The 17,480-nt window shown below is 37.5% G+C and overlaps 3 protein-coding genes across 3 annotated transcripts; 1 reads left to right on the forward strand and 2 right to left on the reverse strand.

Annotated features, from left to right (window-relative positions):
* Nucleotides 1-270: 270 nt before the first annotated feature.
* On the forward strand, nucleotides 271-3,263 carry LOC132699014 (WD repeat-containing protein 89). Its single transcript, XM_060665445.1, has 6 exons — nucleotides 271-501; nucleotides 550-767; nucleotides 816-1,000; nucleotides 2,486-2,758; nucleotides 2,853-3,029; nucleotides 3,163-3,263. The coding sequence occupies exons 1-6, from the start codon at nucleotides 341-343 to the stop codon at nucleotides 3,220-3,222; spliced, it is 1,074 nt and encodes a 357-aa protein (XP_060521428.1). The 5' UTR covers nucleotides 271-340; the 3' UTR covers nucleotides 3,223-3,263.
* A 28-nt stretch (nucleotides 3,264-3,291) lies between these two features.
* On the reverse strand, nucleotides 3,292-14,788 carry LOC132699018 (zinc finger TRAF-type-containing protein 1 homolog). Its single transcript, XM_060665459.1, has 6 exons — nucleotides 14,440-14,788; nucleotides 12,695-12,933; nucleotides 9,701-9,912; nucleotides 7,263-7,423; nucleotides 4,817-5,019; nucleotides 3,292-3,670 (listed from the first exon to the last, which is right to left on the reverse strand). Exons 1-6 carry the CDS (start codon nucleotides 14,656-14,658, stop codon nucleotides 3,643-3,645), a joined length of 1,062 nt encoding a protein of 353 aa, XP_060521442.1. The 5' UTR covers nucleotides 14,659-14,788; the 3' UTR covers nucleotides 3,292-3,642.
* Nucleotides 14,789-15,383: 595 nt separating this feature from the next.
* On the reverse strand, nucleotides 15,384-17,465 carry LOC132708056 (neuralized-like protein 2). The gene is made up of 2 exons (XM_060680160.1): nucleotides 15,890-17,465; nucleotides 15,384-15,833 (listed from the first exon to the last, which is right to left on the reverse strand). Exons 1-2 carry the CDS (start codon nucleotides 16,590-16,592, stop codon nucleotides 15,718-15,720), a joined length of 819 nt encoding a protein of 272 aa, XP_060536143.1. The 5' UTR covers nucleotides 16,593-17,465; the 3' UTR covers nucleotides 15,384-15,717.
* Nucleotides 17,466-17,480: the final 15 nt, after the last annotated feature.

Here is a 17,480-nt window from a genome sequence, read left to right on the forward strand (position 1 = left end):
TTGTGTTTAATTGCAGTACCATCTAGTCTTCATTTAAATGCGTCAAGAAAAATTATACCGACAATACTATCGAAACACGTATTGCACGGTAAAGATAAAACTTAAAAAAAATAATTAATAAATTTTGCGCCTAATTGCGACTAGCCTTCCGCAACGATGTCCATTAAATATAGAACACACTATTTAATTCAAAGCCACAGAACACAAATTTGTCCTGGGGCGTGTTTCTAATATTGGGCGGCCATATGGCCATGATCGTTTTGCTGAACTATTGTATGGAATTGTTTGAGCTGAACTAACCTCACAAATAAAAAGTACGCAAATCGCCGCTCTCACAAAAATGTCACACTACACGAATTATACGGAAGCAAACAACTTCAGCAGCGATTCGGATGCGGATCCTTCGCGCACAGACGCCATAAACGAAAGATTTGCGCCGTGTTCGCACGTTCGACAGAAAGCGGTCGCTTCCGAATACATTTTGCACGTGTGCGGCAACAGGTAGGCCCTGATAATTTCCAGTGCGATATTACGAGAAATCTTTTTTAGTCAGACGAATCCTTACTTAGCTGTAACACTTTTAGATAACTCTTGCGAAGTATTTGACTTTGCCCAGGATCTAACAAGCATAGCTCGGTTCAAGGGACACGAGAAAAAAGTGGTTGAATGCAAGTTTGATGATTCCCTCCTGTATACGGGATCGAACGACGGGACTATAAAATTGTGGGACACAAGGAGTCCGGAAAAGGAGGCCATTAGTTTCGTAGGTAGTACAATGGGCCTCGGTAACATTCCCAGAATTTACCCTCATTTAGATAGGACTCTCGATGCGACGAGCGATCCGAAATCCATAAATTCGTTCGACGTCTCCGCTAACAAAAGATTGTTGGCGGCCGGAACGGATCTGATAGATGGAGACGCTTTCATATTGTTTTGGGACGTGAGAAGTACAAAATTGCTCGGAGGTTATTGGGAGTCACACACGGATGATATTACTCAGGTTCGTAGCTCTCTTTTGGAATGTGACCCTTGTAATAGGAGCGGCTAAATCACAATTTAGGCTCCATGATTTAATTGGTGGTGCCTAAGTGTCGCTACAGATACAAGAAAATTTGTGGTAATAAATTTTACAAGTGCACATTAAAACACAACAGCTTCATTTAGAAGTCAATCTAGAAAATAAATTTCTGCCACTTTCTCATTGGCAGTTAGAGTACTGACGATCAAAATCAATAACAAAATTACAGCAGCCTTGAGTCTTAATAAAATACTTTTAGTGAGAGTGGTGTACTTACATGTAATAAACAATCTTGGGCTTCAGAATATGCACTTTTTTGTATGTTTATTTAAATTAGACTGATTATCGCACACCAGGGACACACAATAACAGAAAACAACACCAATAAAACGCTGTATAACCTGGACCAATCAAATCATGAAACCTAACTTATTGTTATACTGTTAGGCAGTAGGCGGTAAAGCCGGTAAAACTGTATTATACTATATGTAAAAACACTATATGCAGTTTACAAAATTATCAAGTCTATTCAGGGTAGGTGCAGTCACAATATCATCTGATAAACTGTTCCACTCATTTACAACACAGTTTGTTATAAATTTTTGGCGTGAAAGACTGTGACGGAATAGGTTATTGTCATTTCGATGAAAAAAGTCAATATCACATGAGTAGTGGCCATGCAGGATTTTGTAGCATTCAATTAAGTCCCCCTTTCTTTTCCTTTCTTCAGAGGTATTTCGGAGATTTTAATCGATCTTCATATGGAAGGTTATATGCTCGAAAAAAAGAGACATGTCCTTGAAAGCACGTAGTATATGTTTTACTATCTTTGTACCATGGTCAAATTTAAGATTGTTGTAACCTTTATTGTGGAGTTGTATATTTGTATGCATTGAGACCCTTCAGCCAGTTCCTTGTCCATCTCTCCAGTTTAGCTAAATCTTCAACTAGGTCCCCATGTTATAGTTGGGTCAGCACTGATCCCTGAGGCACTCCACTCAAAACCTCAAAATCTGATGAGAGGCAGCCATTTATCCTCACCTGGAATGTCCTACATGAAAGGTAGTCCTTGATAAATCCCAGCAGTTTAATTCTTATACCCATAGTGGTGTAGTTTGCAAACAAGTTCTGTCAGGGGGACTGTTTCAAAAGCTTTTTCAAAATCCAGGTATATTATATCTACTGGATATCCTTTATCCTGGATCTTCCTGGTAGAAAGCCATGCTGGTTGGCAAGGAAGGCCTGATGATTTGTCATTAGAAATTCATTTAGTTCCCAAGCAACTATCTTCTCCATAAATTTGCAGAGAATACAAGTTAGACTGATTGGTTGATATTGTTTGCTAAATATTTATTGCCTTTCTTACCTATGGGACTAACAATTGCCTTTTTCCAACTGGGAGGTAGTTTCGTTTCGTTTATGGAACTTGTGATTTAGCCCCTGGTCATGGAATTAGAAACTTTTTAGGTTAGATTTCATCCAGATGACAGCAACACGCTAATGTCGGGTTCTACCGACGGCCTGATCAACATTTATAATTTAGTCGAGACGTCGGAAGATGACGCGCTGCAACAGTGCCTAAATACGGAAAAGTTCGTGGACAGTTTGACGTGGTTCGACGAAAAGGGCCGTTATAGGATAAGTTGCGTGACGTCGACGGTCGACTTGCAGTTGTGGGATCTGGACGGGGCGGAGCCCTACGCTCGACTCGAACGTAACGACATCGCGAGCCAAATAATGGTAAATTTGGATATAGTCTAGTTCAAATTAACTAATAGTGACTGCCGAAACGCCAACGGTGTAATTCAAACTAATCTGTAATTTCTTTTTTTAGGTTAAGACGGACGACGTGTACGTAGCAGAGGTCGTCGTGGGTCGTGATCACTTGTCGATTCTGGTTGGATCAAAACGCTCGCTGAGGAGCTTGAAAATGACAGCAGGGGCCGTGCAACGCGGCTCGCGATTTGTCGAGAATGGGCAGAGGGTGCGCTGCGCGTGGTATAACAGAGATGTGAGTGACAAGACATTTGTCCGCGCGTAATTTCACTTTTTGTCCGATGTCGAAAATTTTTGATACATTTCATAGCATTAATTTTGAAAATATTACGAATTTAACTGGGCAAATGCAACTTGCTTTTTTACAGGTCGATTTTTTGGTTACGGGAGGAGAGAGCGGCCTCTTGGACGTGTGGCGCTTAAAGTAATACAGACATGTGAAAATAATTTGAATAAAACCATATTTTGCAGTTTTAAGTTTTTATTCTATAGATAATATAATAATTTATTATATGCCCTTCCCTTAAACATAAAGTGCCTTTCGCAAAAAAATTCGTGAACAAAAAATACAAAAACAATTTGGTAATAATATATAAATGTATATATAAGTATACCTCAAAAAAAGTGTAAAAATATAACTAAAAAAATAATGGTTCACTCAAGTTAAATTAAAAACTTAGTTGATATATGAAAACAAAACCTTAGCTCTATAAGAGATCCTCCTTAAATTAAAAAAAAAATCCCTAGGATTCGGTATAGCACAATGAATTTATTACAAAACTTTTGAGGTCAACACAGTCCCTGCCCTCCCACCCGTTCGCCGTACGTCCTCAAATTGCAGTCATCACTCATTTCGATGCTAAAAACATAAGTAACCTGCAAAAAAAACCTAAGATAGAGCTAATTAGGAGAATGTTCATTAATTAAAGTATGTTTAATATATTATTTATATAAAATGACACAGTATCAGTTAAGCTCTGAAGAAGCCAACAAGATGATTGGCCAAACGTCAGCAAGTGGGATTTATGAACAATCTACGCTTGTAGAAATTTTTTTGAAAAATTATATTCAATATATATAGGGCGTCCTATCGAGAATTTAGTTGATCTACTATGGGAAAACTACGAAAATTCTAAACGTATTTCGTGTAAAATATCTCATATCTAAATTTCATATATCGTAGATATATCATATTTTATGTCAAAAATGACGTTTGCAGGCCGAACAATATCTGTAAATTTTGTCTATACTAAACTTACACAAACCTTTACTTTATTAATTTACCATGTTCAAAATAGTCTGTTGGTCATTTAATTTAGATTATTTATAATACTTCCGGTATATCCGAAATATTGAAAATATTTTTGCCGTATTGATTGGTTTTCTTTTTTCAAATTTTTGCTAGTTACAATTTTATCATAACAGATCGAAGAAAAAATTGAAGTAATAAAAATAAAAAAATATGTGGAACCAAGTATGACTAGAATATCGTTTGCAACTAATTAATAAAAATAAAACTCGTAAAGTTTTAATTTTTAAACATAAAAATTTTAACCACATTTTAGTTTTAAAATTACGTGAGAATCCTCCTTCCTTTCGTCAGAGAGGTTCGGAAATACATTGCATAACAATAATGTATTTTCTGTAGGTCTGATTGTACATTTTTGATCTGATTCATTGTAAAAAGAATGACGCGCTCTGGCGGTTCTTTGTACGCATGAAATATATAATTTTTTGATGCATTTCAATTTGCCTTCTTTAGACAATAAACTGCGGAAAATGTATCTGCTACGATATTTGATCGAATCGGTGTTTAACTGATATATGACGCTACAATTTTCCACGCATAGTACTTTCGCAAATATCGCGAATAGTCATGTCAACATAAACGAAATTTATGGGAGTACTATGCGAATAATTGGGACGAAATTTTATTCCATATGTGAACGACATGGAAAATTCTTCTTTTTTAAATAAAGCACGGTAATTCAAATTAACCCGTCGGTTCGAAAGAAATCTGACCTGAAATTTATCGTCTTGGCGGCGAGGAGGCGGTTGCACTCGGCCGTGTCGGGCAACGGAAGCATGACGTAGGGGCTCTCTGTATTCTGATCGGTGAATTCGAACTCGTAGATGCGCGGCCGCACCTTGATGTCGCCGATCGGCCCCCTCAGAAGGATATAATTGAGCACTAGCGGCGTCTGCGTTTTCGTCTTCAGTATCAGCTAGAAACACGCCGGTGCGGATATATAAGACGCGCGACCAGATACTGGGGGTTTTATGTACGTAATCCAACTTGGGGTATTTCAGAACAATAGATCGGTTAAACATTTTTCGTATGACTTTTATTTTAACTACAATCTAGAGAGTTTGTTATTGAAAAACCACAACCGCAAAATATTGATATTTACTCCTTCTGGGTCAGCACGAAGTTAGAAAACGAAACTTTGCGCGAGGCTAGGCCGCGTGGCGTCAGCAGCCAGACAGCAGATGCCACGTTGTGCCGGACGGCCGAGTATACGGAGAGTATTCCGAATTCTCATAAACGTTTCTGTATTTTATTTATATGTGGCAACACAATGTTTCAAGGGTTCAAATGACTGATTCGCGAAATTTACCCCCATGTCAATACGAAAACGATGTACAAGTTTTTGACAAATAAGATAAATTTAAACGAACCTCAGAGCAGTGTTGTTCTACATCTACATTTATTTTATTTTATTCATTTTAAGTTTATGATCTAAAAACATATGAAGGGTCATAATAATTATGAAAGCTATTTGTTTTTTTTTCTGCAATGAATATTTTGCACTCAGTAACGGCAAAGAAAAAAAAAAAACGATCTGGCATAGTGAAAAGTGTGTTTTCTTCTCTTCTACAATCTACAAAATATTATATATTTTTTTACCGAAAGAAAGTTCCCTCTTGCGTTAGCTAAACGATCAGGCAATAAAACTGAAGAATGTCTCTCTCATTCCGAAAATGTCTTTACCTTCAATGTTTTAAAGAAAGCATCGTACTTACCTATACTTCATATTAGGAACCGAGTCAATTTTCATTAAAATTAGACAAGTTCACAATAAAAAATTTGATTTTTGGCCCACTGTTTTGTATAGCCTGCCTAGACTTCTAAAAATCGAAAAATACATCTACATATTTTTTGGAGTCCACTTGGAAAACACATATTTTAATTCAGGGAAACTTTTCGGTTGAGTGCTTCGCATTGGGCAAATATTTCGAGACATCTTTCGGTCTTTCAATTTTCACGCTGAGCACTCGCTGTTTTGTAGAGAGTAAATCTCTGGCAGCATGTAAATTTATGTGGTACAACTTCAAATTCCATCCCGGCTCGAACGGTATTCAACTTATATTCCAGATAGTTTTCATGTCATTTTCCAGGTCGAAATGATCTTCGCAGCAGTCGACGTGGAAGAAACTGATTTCACGTTTCGCCGAACTCCGTCAAACCCCTTTTTACGTTGCAGAGGAGCTTTTGTAACACTCACAAACATTTTTTTTTATTGTTGTACTGGACGCAGTTGTACATTTTGGAACAAAACACCCCTTCCTGTTTGGCATTTTTAATTCCGATAAAGTTCACAGAATTTAACAATCCGTACATCCGTGCCCGCTTAAAATGAATACTCTAAACCCCCCAGTCCGACAGCCACTCGTCTGCTATGTCTGGCTACTGACGTAACGCGGTCTAGCATCGCGCAAATATTTTTAATATTTCAAAATCTATCAAAATCTATCGCTTTCAGTTAAAATCTTTTGAATTTTTTTGAAAACAATTGTTTGTTGGTTTAGTTTAGTTTAGTTAGTTCCAAATAGAATTTATTTCGAGATTTTGCTAAATATTAAAAATAAAAACGAAACAGCCAGTTCTTCCGTCATATTTCAGAGAGTAACAAAGATAACTTAAATTTTTGATTTACCATGTGTCGCTTACGCACAAAGCACAAAGCATTGGCAAAGCGTTTCATTGCTCTTTTTACCGGACGGAGTATACTCAAGTTCTTTTCTTCAGAACTGTCTGGAGTACGCACAATCAAAAATATTTTGTTTAGGATTAAACAGAACCGTTCTGTGGTCTGTGATTTCGCGTTTATTTTATAACAATTCCTAAACCGGTCCCCAATGTCCAGCAAGAATTTCTTTGAGATTATTCTTGGCGCATGCTCAAATCATTCTTTAAAAGAAATTATAAGCGTGTGTGGTATATGTGTCGTATTGCTTTTGATTAGTTCCTTACACTAAATACGAAATATTTCCTTTTCTTCTTTAAACCGTGTTTTCTTCCAAATTATTATAAATAAATTAAAGAATTAATTAAAAAATCTGGCTCTAGTCTGTTCGGGGTTTTCAAAGGCCGAACCGTCCGAAAATAGTTCAAATTATTGAATAATGCAGAGCTACTCCTACGCAGTTCGAGGATTGTTTTAGAAATACAACAAAACTCTTATACCTGATACGTCATGTCGCGTTCCGAACTCTGGGTCGGGTCCTTCTGGCTATTGTTGATCCGCGCCTTGATCACCCAGTTGTTATTGAACGCCGTGAAACGCGAGGACTCGTAGAACAGACGGTGGACAAACTCGTCGGTCCTGTACGGCTTTAGCTGAATGTCTGAAAAAGACGGGAGTTTGCGATGTACGAAAACCACGTGGCCAAAACCTTTTCAATAGGTTGAAGATGGCACCCGGTTTGAAAAATTTTAATTAAATGGTGATAGAACTTGGAAGAAAACTTCTTAAGGAACTCGACCAATAGAAATTGCCGGTAATATTTTTTTCAGCTCCTACCTCCACCGCTAGGGGTGTATAAAAATACGAAAACTTCCAGTATAGGTAACATCTGGAAATGTAGACAAGGCGAGTAAATAAAGGTTTCGGATATCCAAAGTGTCTTAAGTTGAATTTTTCAAAAACATTTTTGTAACGATGAACGTAACCTCACATTATTCGGTTGGCCGAAAATTAAAGTCTTTCATATTTGATGCCGTCTCCAAAAGTGTCCTAGCTGCCTTTTTTGAGATACAGGAAGAAACAGAAAATTTGGTCATTTCAATTACTCCCGTAATGAGACGACGAAAACGGAATTTTATCGGAATTTCTAAAGTTACATTTCTTTTCTTTTTTGCTTGATTGCGCTTTTTGTAAGCTTTTGAAAAACGTATAATTTCCGAAATATATTGTTTTAACTAAACATACCGGGTGACACCAGAAAGTGGGAACACTCTATAACTTTTAAACGGCTTGAGATAGCAATTTGAAATTTGGAAGGTTTAATAAAGGCTGAATGTCCGGTTTTTTGACAATACGTAGTAACTTCCGGTTTGAGCGGAAAAGAGAGTAACTATCCAATTTTAAATGGCACGACCTATATTTTTTTGCATTTTTGCATTCAGGAGATCATTCTACGTAGGATAGGATGGTTTTTCTCACTTTTTTTTATTTTTACTTAATTTTTGAAAATTGTGTCTAGGAGGCTGTAACCATCATTACCGAGTCACCTGATAATGGAAAAAATTGTAAATGAAACTTTTCTGTACTTGTCTAATGTATTTAATGTAATGAACCAATAATTTTTTAGGATAACCTAGTCTTTGTAAATAGCACTACAGTGGGACCAAAATCTTTTTAAAACCGGTACTTTTTTTGCAACATTTTGACAACAACATTTTCAAAATCTGTTAAAAAATAAGCTCACAGAAAAGAAAAAACCAGATAAGCAAATACATTTTTATAACAACAAAATATTACTTAGGTGGCTTTGCTTCTATTCATTATATTGTCAAGTCGGTAAGATTAAAAATGCGGAAGAAACTCTCGACAAGCGCATGCAGCGGACAGAAAAACCACAAGCCTGTCGAGAGTTTTTTCTGCATTCCCCGTATAACACATGACACAATAAAATCGATAATTCAGATAAAAATGATGATGAATAGCAGCAAAGTCATCTAAGTAATATTTTGTTTTTATACAAATGTATTTACTTATCTGGTATTTTTCCGTCCTGTGAATTTATTTTTTAACGAATTTTGAAAATATTGCAAAAAAAGTACCGGATTTAAAGAGTTTTTGTTCCTACTAATGTGCTATTTGAAAAAACTGGGTTATCCTACAAAAAGTAATTGTCCATTACATTAAATGCTATTTCCCATTAGATATGTAAAGAAAAAGTTGATTTAGAATTTTTCACATGATCAGGTGACAATAGTGTTTATGATGGTCACATCCTCCTAGACACAATTTTCAAAATTGAATAAAAATTTAAAAAATCATCCTATCCTACGTACAATGTCGTGTCCGTTCAAACCGGAAGTGCAACCATTAACTTATTGACATATTTTCAAAAAATTGGCCATTCAGCCTATATCAACCCTTCCCAATTTCAAACCGCTATTCACTTACCACTTTTTTGTGCAACCGGGTATATCTTGATATTTTAGAAAACATACCTGTTTTATATTAACAATATTATTATTACTGCAGTAAAACCTAAGTGGCCACTTTCATAAAATGACTGATTCGACGTAAAAAGATCTATTAGATCCCGTTCTCATATTATCATCACGATGCGGGGTGAAGTTTCAAAGTGTAACTGAAAAAGTCAAATTTTTTGTTCTCCCTGTGTCCTACAAACAAAGCCAGATAGGACTGTTTTGAAAACACAATCTTCTGTTTCACGAAAATTCACATCGCTCAATCTTTAGTCTAATAGTAACTTAGATATATCGCAGTAACAACGAAAAATGGACACAGCGTACTTCAATTTTTTCCTTTTCACGTTTACGTTTTTTCTTTGAAAAAAGTATACCGAAAATATAGACCGAATCTCAACAAAATGTTAAGCATTATTTTTATCAACCACGCACGCGACTCTGCGCAGCGGGAGACGTACCGTTGAAGGCGATCTTCTCGAACCCGAGCAGGTCGAAAATATTCTCGTACAGTTTCCGTTCTTCTACGCGTTGCTGGTCGATCGCGATCAGCGAGTCCATAATGTCGGCTCCAGGGCGCTCCGGGTGAGCGCACTGGGTCTCGTGCTCGGGTCTCTCGTGCTCCGGGCCCCGCCACGGGCACCCAATTCTCGAGAACTTGCACGTGGCGATCCTGTGCAAAGCGATGTTGTTAGACGTCCCTTATTATCGTCATAACGCAGATAATATTTTGGTTAGAACATCACAAAATAAGGACGACAATCATTGAGAAGTCTGATTATAACTAAATTTTTTATAATTCATCCCATGTAATTTTGCTTTAATAGCACGGGCCTACAGTGATTTTGATGTTTGAAAGCTGTCTGTATTTTTTGGGTGCCCTTTTTCCAAAAAACATCATTTTTTTATAGCGCTCTATATCTTAAAAATGTTATTTTATTAATATACTGAGCATAACTTTTAAATACATTTTTATGAAATTAAATGCGATTTGGCAACATTGCAAAGCAACAGAGTTGGCACAGAATCGTCAATACAGCGTTATAACTTGCGTTTATGCGCAGTTTGGTTGTATTGGTGGTCGTGCGTGTTCGCGGCTGTTATCTTCGAAAGAATACATTGTGTGAATAACTTCTGTTATATCTGTGGTAGTTATGTTGTAGTAAAGCAAATGCCAACTATAACTTCTTTTGTGAAAAATGTATACCACGCCTAGCCACCCACCTACCACAAAGGTAAGAAGAAATGTTTAAGGTTGGCTGTGGTATCGCAAGAGCTTAGGAATCACAGTGATCATTGTTATTTTTTCGTGTAATGTTCAAGAATTTAACAGAAAAAATAAACACTTTGTGTATCCCAATCTTGACTCTGCTATTCGACCAGTTCTTCATGGACCAGATGTATCGCGAACTCAAATAGAATGAACTAGAACAAGAAGTTTAGTTGACCCCACAAAAATGTTACTGCCTCCTCTTCATATCAAACTTGGCTTAATCAAACAGTTTGTTAAAGCCCTAGGCAAAAATGGATAGTGTTTCAAATATTTGTGCGACAAGTTTCCAGCCATATCTGATGCCAAAATAAAAGAAGGTATTTTAGTTACGTGTTACAACACTTTCATAATCCAGGTTGAAATATGAGTTTGAAAGTGCATTTCCTGTTTTCACATTTGAACTATTTTCCTGAAAAGCTTGGAGCAGTTAGTGAAGAACAGGGATAGAGGTTTCACCAGGACATTAAGGGAACGGGATATGCCCTTAAAAACACAAAGTCGAATGTAAGGATAACGCTGCTTTCTGGCAAAAAGACGAAGATTTCACTGAAAAAAATCTGAGTAAAGTTTTTTCATTCATCTTTTTACTGAATAAAAAAATAAATTATTTTAGAAATATCTTTTTTTTTTAATATTTACAAAAAAAAACTTCGGTGATACAAATAAATGCATAGAATTTTTGAAATTAGCCTACCAAAATTATACAAAGTAAGTTTTCAAAATAAAAACATGTGTCAAAAAGTTTAATTTTGTAATCATACTTTAAAGGTGCTTATCTTAGCTTTGTTACATATGCTCATAAATACCAATAGTGACAGTTTATTCAATAATCACAAAACCATGAAACGAGAATTTGGGGCATACCAAATTACAACAATTCAAATGTATTTTGTTGTAATTAAGGGGTCCCCTGTAGCCTTAATTTTAAGTGGTTCATTTAAATCTACCCGACACAGACAATACGAACAAAATAAAGCAAACAATCTTTGCTTGCAAAAAACGTAAATTTTAATATTTTCCAGACCGACATTTGTCACGATTTATCATCAAGAAAGAGGACTTGTTGGATATGTTAATTATTTAACATGCCTCTAGAATTTGGAAACAATGTATTTATATTATAGCTACTTATTTATATACAGGCTTTTATTTTACTGATTGTGGTGATGAAAGAAAAATAATTTGCCTTGCACTTTCTTTTGCAATTGGGATTGATAAACCACGTTAAACTAAATAGTTTTTCCGTATAGAGGCTAAATGATTTTCCACGGAGGTCACTATATTTCACCCACTAACCTGCACTTTGCGTCATTTTCGTTCTAAACAGCAATTTTGAAACTCGTTTTTGCAAAATATTTAACGAGATTTGGAGAAAATACTGCCGTAAAAATCACGCCCGCATCTTTAAGCGGCCATGTTGGTTGTTGAATGCCGCAGTCATTTGTAAAAAATGAGATTTTAAATCTCGCGCATGCGCGTTCCTATATTAACGCCATAAGTAGGGAGTCTATATCTCTAGAAGCTAGGTATATGCGTATACCTCCAAAATGCAAGTCCCTTAACAAAATTTTAGAATTAGATTGAGCATGCCAAAATTTTAAAACTTTGTCATAATCTGTTTCGGATAAAAAAACATTTTCAGGATGTGGCTCCGCTAGTGGGCGTTTCTCGACATATTTTTATATAAAAAACTCGGGCTTATTTTGGGCGTAGAATATGCTATTACAGACCTACCAATTTCCCCGTATATTTATTTAGCTAAATAATGGATTTGCGACCCATTAGTCTGCAGAACTTTTTGAAGCTTAAAGAGAGAGTTTCCTGGTGATTAAAATAATGTATAAATGTGGCACTCAATAATGAATAGAAGACTCTTTTCGGGCTCTGAATGCCGAAGATGCAGTGCCACCACCATCGGCATAAGATACCTAACTTTTGGAGAAATCTCTCTCGAATACTAAGCAGCAACTGTTTTCACGAGTATTTTTCCCATTTTGACATAGATACTAAGATTTAATTTCGTGATGCCATTTCAACTACACCCTGTATATCCATTGTAAATAATACAATATTAACCAGACTACATTTTGATCAAAGTATTTGCACAACTTATCGAAGAATAAATATCGGCAAAAATTGTCCGAGTTCATTTTTGGAGGATCAGCCAAAAAATAAAACCAACCTTTCTTCGCACTCGTGCTCCTCGTGCTTCTCGAGTGTGTTCCGCGGGAACTGCCTATTGCAAAACTGGCACTCGCTGGGCAGTTCGCTGACCGCGTTTTCGACCGCCAGATTCCTGGTGGCGGTCAGCTTGCTGATTTCGACGCGGCAGCTGGGACACGTAGCCATCTCGTCGCGCAGCCGCGCGTCCGCCAACACATGCGTGAAGCACCCGGCGCACATCAAGTGGCCGTTGCTGCACTGCGCGGGCAAACACGAGAAAAGAAAAACACAAAAGTTAGGTTATGTTGCACGATTCAGCTGTAGTCGTTTTGCCCCATATATTTTTTGTTTTTAGTTTTTCGCGCCAGAGCTGAAAGGAAACACATTTTTATGCTTGAAAACGCGCTGCAACACGACTCGCGAAAACGACTTAATTGACTTCAAAGAATTTGAAACGCGTCGACATTGCTCCGGGATTTTCACTTGCGGTTACATTTTAGACTCCGTTCCACAGGCACACGCATGCGCGATCTTCTGTGACGCGCAGCCGCCGCCAGCTTGATCCCGAAAATGCTCGAGGACGTCCCTGTATTGGGAAAAACGCGAAACGCGTCTATTGACTCCGTAACGATTGTTTTGAAACACGGAAGCTCCTGAGACTACGTCGATTTGTTTATTCGGCGATAAAGCGCAGCCTTGGCTCGAAAATATCTCGGACCTATTATTGTTGCCGTAACGGTTGAGGCACTTGAAATCCACGCGGTTAATGTTTACGTTATATTATTTATTATTGAAAAGAACGCGTACCGTTTCGAACCCGTCCACTACTGACGTATTAAAAATTTACATACAAATCGACTTACCGATCCTCTTCACGTCCTGTAACTAACCAAAACATTATCAATATAAAAACGATCTCTCAAAAAACTATCTCTAAAGCAAAACGAAATGGAAGCATGGTCAACTTTACGAATTTATCCTTTACGGCGACATACAAACCTACCTTCGCATCGTCGACATCATATTTTTACGATATATTATAACGATGCGAGTAAATAATTCACTGTCGCTTTCGAATGAAAACTTCTCAGGACGGGAGCGGGGGGTGTGTGACGGCTAAGTTGTAATAATTGAAAACCACCACGAAATCTATTTAATACGTTTATTGAAAATAATCATCGTCATCGAAATCGACATCAATCATCAGCTCTGCGTTTCTTTACAACAAAAAAAAAACGTTCCGTTTACACTTATCGCTAGACCATATAGTTAACATGGATTTGAAACGTAAACAATAAACTCTTAATACAACAAAGAGAGAGACTATCTAACATAAATGCCACTGTCAGGATTAATGATAATGTTAAACGCGTCATTCCGTACAAATTCTTTCTGCGTAAATTGACGCGAAGCGCATTTGGGTCGCCCGACCTTTATAAACAACATGGCAACATGTAAACAAAAGAACTTCAACGCATCGCCTGAGTAAACAGATGATTACAAGAGAGGAAACGCGGTAATCGGAGAACAAAGACGGGAGAAGAGAGAAAGAGAGGGCCTTTGCTCTCCGATCGCGTTTAATAACAATTTTTAACTGAAAGGCATAAACAAAAAAAAATCGATGGATCTGCCGCGCCAGGGTCATGCGCCGTGGCAGCGCAGCCACCCAGATTCTCGGAACAAAGAAAATGGCACCCCGGGAGCCATATTACGTAACGCTGGACGGTTTTTCGGTTGCGAATTCCGTTAAAGCATCGTACTTACCTGGTAAATGGCAGCCCTGGGCAGGTCGAGGCACACAGCGCAGCACAATATACCACCCAGACGTTCCTCCAGTTTATATTTTTTGTCGTCACCCGATTTAGAGAATTTGCGTTTTTTCGCTTCGGGCTCGCCGTCGAAACCCGACACGCATTTCTCTTGACTCTCGGCGATCTCCTGCGGGATTTCACTGCTGGACGTCGCGGCCTCTTGCTCGGACATTGCGACGTTAGAAACTTGAACAACTCAAACCAAATGTGTGATAAACCAAAACACTGAACAGCTGAGCAATTGTATTGAAACGAAACGTCTGTGGCGACACGGACCGTAACCAGTCAAACAGCTGACGTGACGGGTTCGTCGACGCGACGTTGTCGCATTTACCATAACATTGACGATTTCTAAATTTGGTAACGATGAATCGACGCCACAACACTTGCGCCTGTTATTTGACCAAACTGTTGAAACAGTTTATCGTTATGTAATTTGGTTTTTTGTTGATGTGGGCGTCCGAACGTTTGGACCGGGATTTTACTAGGTTTCTAAATAAAAATTTGCTTTGACCGGAAAAATGGACAACAGCGGCAAGTGTGTCGTGGATCGCTTTTTAAACCTGCGCATTTTCCTCCCACCCAAATCGCTGTTGAGGCCACGCCTCGGCTGGGGGCTTACGAGGTCATGTAGAGCAATCGAAAAGCGAGAAAAAGCAAAAAAGGTTTGTAAGCATTCGTCGCTTTCCATTAATGGAGTGTAGTTTTATTACACCCGAATTAGGGTGCTTAATATTTTTAAATATGCGAAATTGTAATATAAAAATCATAGGTATTCCTAGGTACCCATTTTTTTTCGAATCTACAGGAATTTCTAGGCCTAATAAATCATTTCTTTCGTTCATCGCAATTAAACTATGTTGCTTAATGTAAATTACGAAAAACGCCACCAAAGTTGGAAAACAATTTATTGATCAACAATTTACATGGAGACAATAAAACTTACTTCTAAGAGTAGGCAGAACCATTTATTTTGGGTAAATTGAGAAGACTAAAAAAAGGAATGAATGAAACTGCCCCAGAGCGTTTCTTATTTCTATTTGGAGTCTACCATAATTCCCAAATTGATTTTTGACTGACATTAGTGGACATTAGAGGACATGTAATGTTGGTTTGGAGCTGTTTTTTCATTTTTTCCGGAATGTACTTAATAACTAAATGACAACTGGACTTATGACATTTTAAACTTGACCTTAACAGATTAATGAGTCTTTAATGCTACCGATAACATCTAAGTCTGATAAAGCAGGTATTCTTTCAATAGTCGGGGAAGGGGCAGAGCTGCAACACCCTTTTTCGTGATGTGCTGCAAGATGGCATCACGACAAGCAGCTTGTAATGTAGGAACTGAAAGAATGCACAGTGAGTTCTGAACCATAAACGAAGCAAAAAATGGTACTCACCATGATACAACTGAATTATTCTGACCTTTTTTGTTGTGCCATAAACATCAACAACTACATGTAAAGGGGCATCCTTATATGGAATCCTCTTTACGCAAGCGCCCATATCCTCCCCGTTGATAATATAATGCATCTCGGCCTCTTTGCTGTCTGTAGGCAGATACATAACCCCTATCCGACTACCTATATCTGTAGGCAGGATGTCTTCCATAACTCTGGGGGGTTTAAGGAGACTAACGGGCACGATTCCGCGACAGGTCTTTATTATGCTGCTTTCACTGGTGATTTTCTTTGCTCCACTCCTAATGTAACGTTTGCCGTTCTCATTGTCATACACAAAAACAGTATTGTGAGCCTTACTAATTCCATATATCCAAGAAGTACCAATGTCTGCCAAATCAGGCAAAGCATACTGAGGAATTGAACTTGTTTCATACATTCTTAAAGGATCTAGCTGAGTGAGTCCTAACCTTATATGCCCGCTCCAACCTGTTTCATTTTGTTCAATTTCAACCAGAAAAATTTCTCCAGGCTGTAAAGGCTTCTCGCTGAAGGTTACAGCATTTGCGAAACTTTTCCTTCTGTACGCAACGGTGTCATCTTCGGATAAAACTATGTTTTCACCGTGATAGGGATGAAACCGAGTTATATGGGAGCCCTTCTCATAGTGCCATGGACTCATCATATTCTTCTGGGTCTGCATCGGTATACACAGCACGCACCGATTATTAGCGTGGTGTACAAGGAAAGATCCGAATTATCAGTTGTTTACGCGTAAACGTGATCGAAACGCAATTAAATATTCGATCATCATCTCATTTCTATTTGATATTCGATGTTTTTATACTAAAGTTCGCGTTGTTGCCAAATTGAGCGGTCACCACAGAATATTTTTCGTGGGCACATTTACTAAGGACAAATACTCATTATTGGCATTCATCGAGGGTGGTTTACATTTGATCACAGACCAAAAAATATGCGCAGATAAACACTTCGGAACCAAAAAACACACAATCGAAACCGGAACGATTACGAGGATTCTACAGAGAGCGAACGGAGCTTCAATTAAACTCGAAAGTCGATGTCTCAAAAATTATTATTTGGAAAATGTTACACCTGTTTCGCCCACACGGACATACAAGACGTCAATTCAAACGCACACAGACCACATTTGAGTGATCAACCTTTAAAAATAAGGGCGCGATAATAATTTTTTGCAAGTGTGAAAACTAGTAATTTTTTAGAGAAATTAAAATATTTTAAAAGCTATTAGATTTATGTAATAAAACGCTGACAAATTTTAAAAAGAATTCAAAACAAAATTTAAAAATAAAAATAAGGTGTTCCGTTTAAAAAAATGCATATTTAATTCGTCGTGCTTTTTTGAGCCCCTTGTATAGTTTAAAATAATTTTTTATTGTGCATCCTAACAATCTCCACAACTTTTTTACTTACCATTTTCTCATAACTCATAACATTAACTTTACTCTATCCTTGACTCACCCTGTAGGGATTCCAAAATTATGAGATCTTGATAAAAACTTACCCTGAACAATTTTGCAACTTATTCCACAGTGCATTGCTACTACTG

Source organism: Cylas formicarius, unplaced genomic scaffold, assembly GCF_029955315.1.
Source record: "Cylas formicarius isolate icCylForm1 unplaced genomic scaffold, icCylForm1.1 PGA_scaffold_10__41_contigs__length_53128322, whole genome shotgun sequence".
NCBI classification, from domain to species: domain Eukaryota; kingdom Metazoa; phylum Arthropoda; class Insecta; order Coleoptera; family Brentidae; genus Cylas; species Cylas formicarius.

Coding starts and splice junctions, on each gene's coding strand:
- LOC132699014 (XM_060665445.1), top strand. CDS start 341: ATGTCACACTACACGAATTATACGGAAGCAAACAACTTCAGCAGCGAT. Junction 768..815: donor GGAGGCCATTAGTTTCGTAG/GTAGTACAATGG, acceptor ACCCTCATTTAG/ATAGGACTCTCGATGCGACG. Junction 3,030..3,162: donor GCGCGTGGTATAACAGAGAT/GTGAGTGACAAG, acceptor GCTTTTTTACAG/GTCGATTTTTTGGTTACGGG.
- LOC132699018 (XM_060665459.1), bottom strand. CDS start 14,658: ATGTCCGAGCAAGAGGCCGCGACGTCCAGCAGTGAAATCCCGCAGGAG. Junction 12,934..14,439: donor CCAGGGCTGCCATTTACCAG/GTAAGTACGATG, acceptor TTGCCCGCGCAG/TGCAGCAACGGCCACTTGAT. Junction 3,671..4,816: donor GCCAAGACGATAAATTTCAG/GTCAGATTTCTT, acceptor TTTTTTTTGCAG/GTTACTTATGTTTTTAGCAT.
- LOC132708056 (XM_060680160.1), bottom strand. CDS start 16,592: ATGCAGACCCAGAAGAATATGATGAGTCCATGGCACTATGAGAAGGGC. Junction 15,834..15,889: donor AATAATTCAGTTGTATCATG/GTGAGTACCATT, acceptor GCATTCTTTCAG/TTCCTACATTACAAGCTGCT.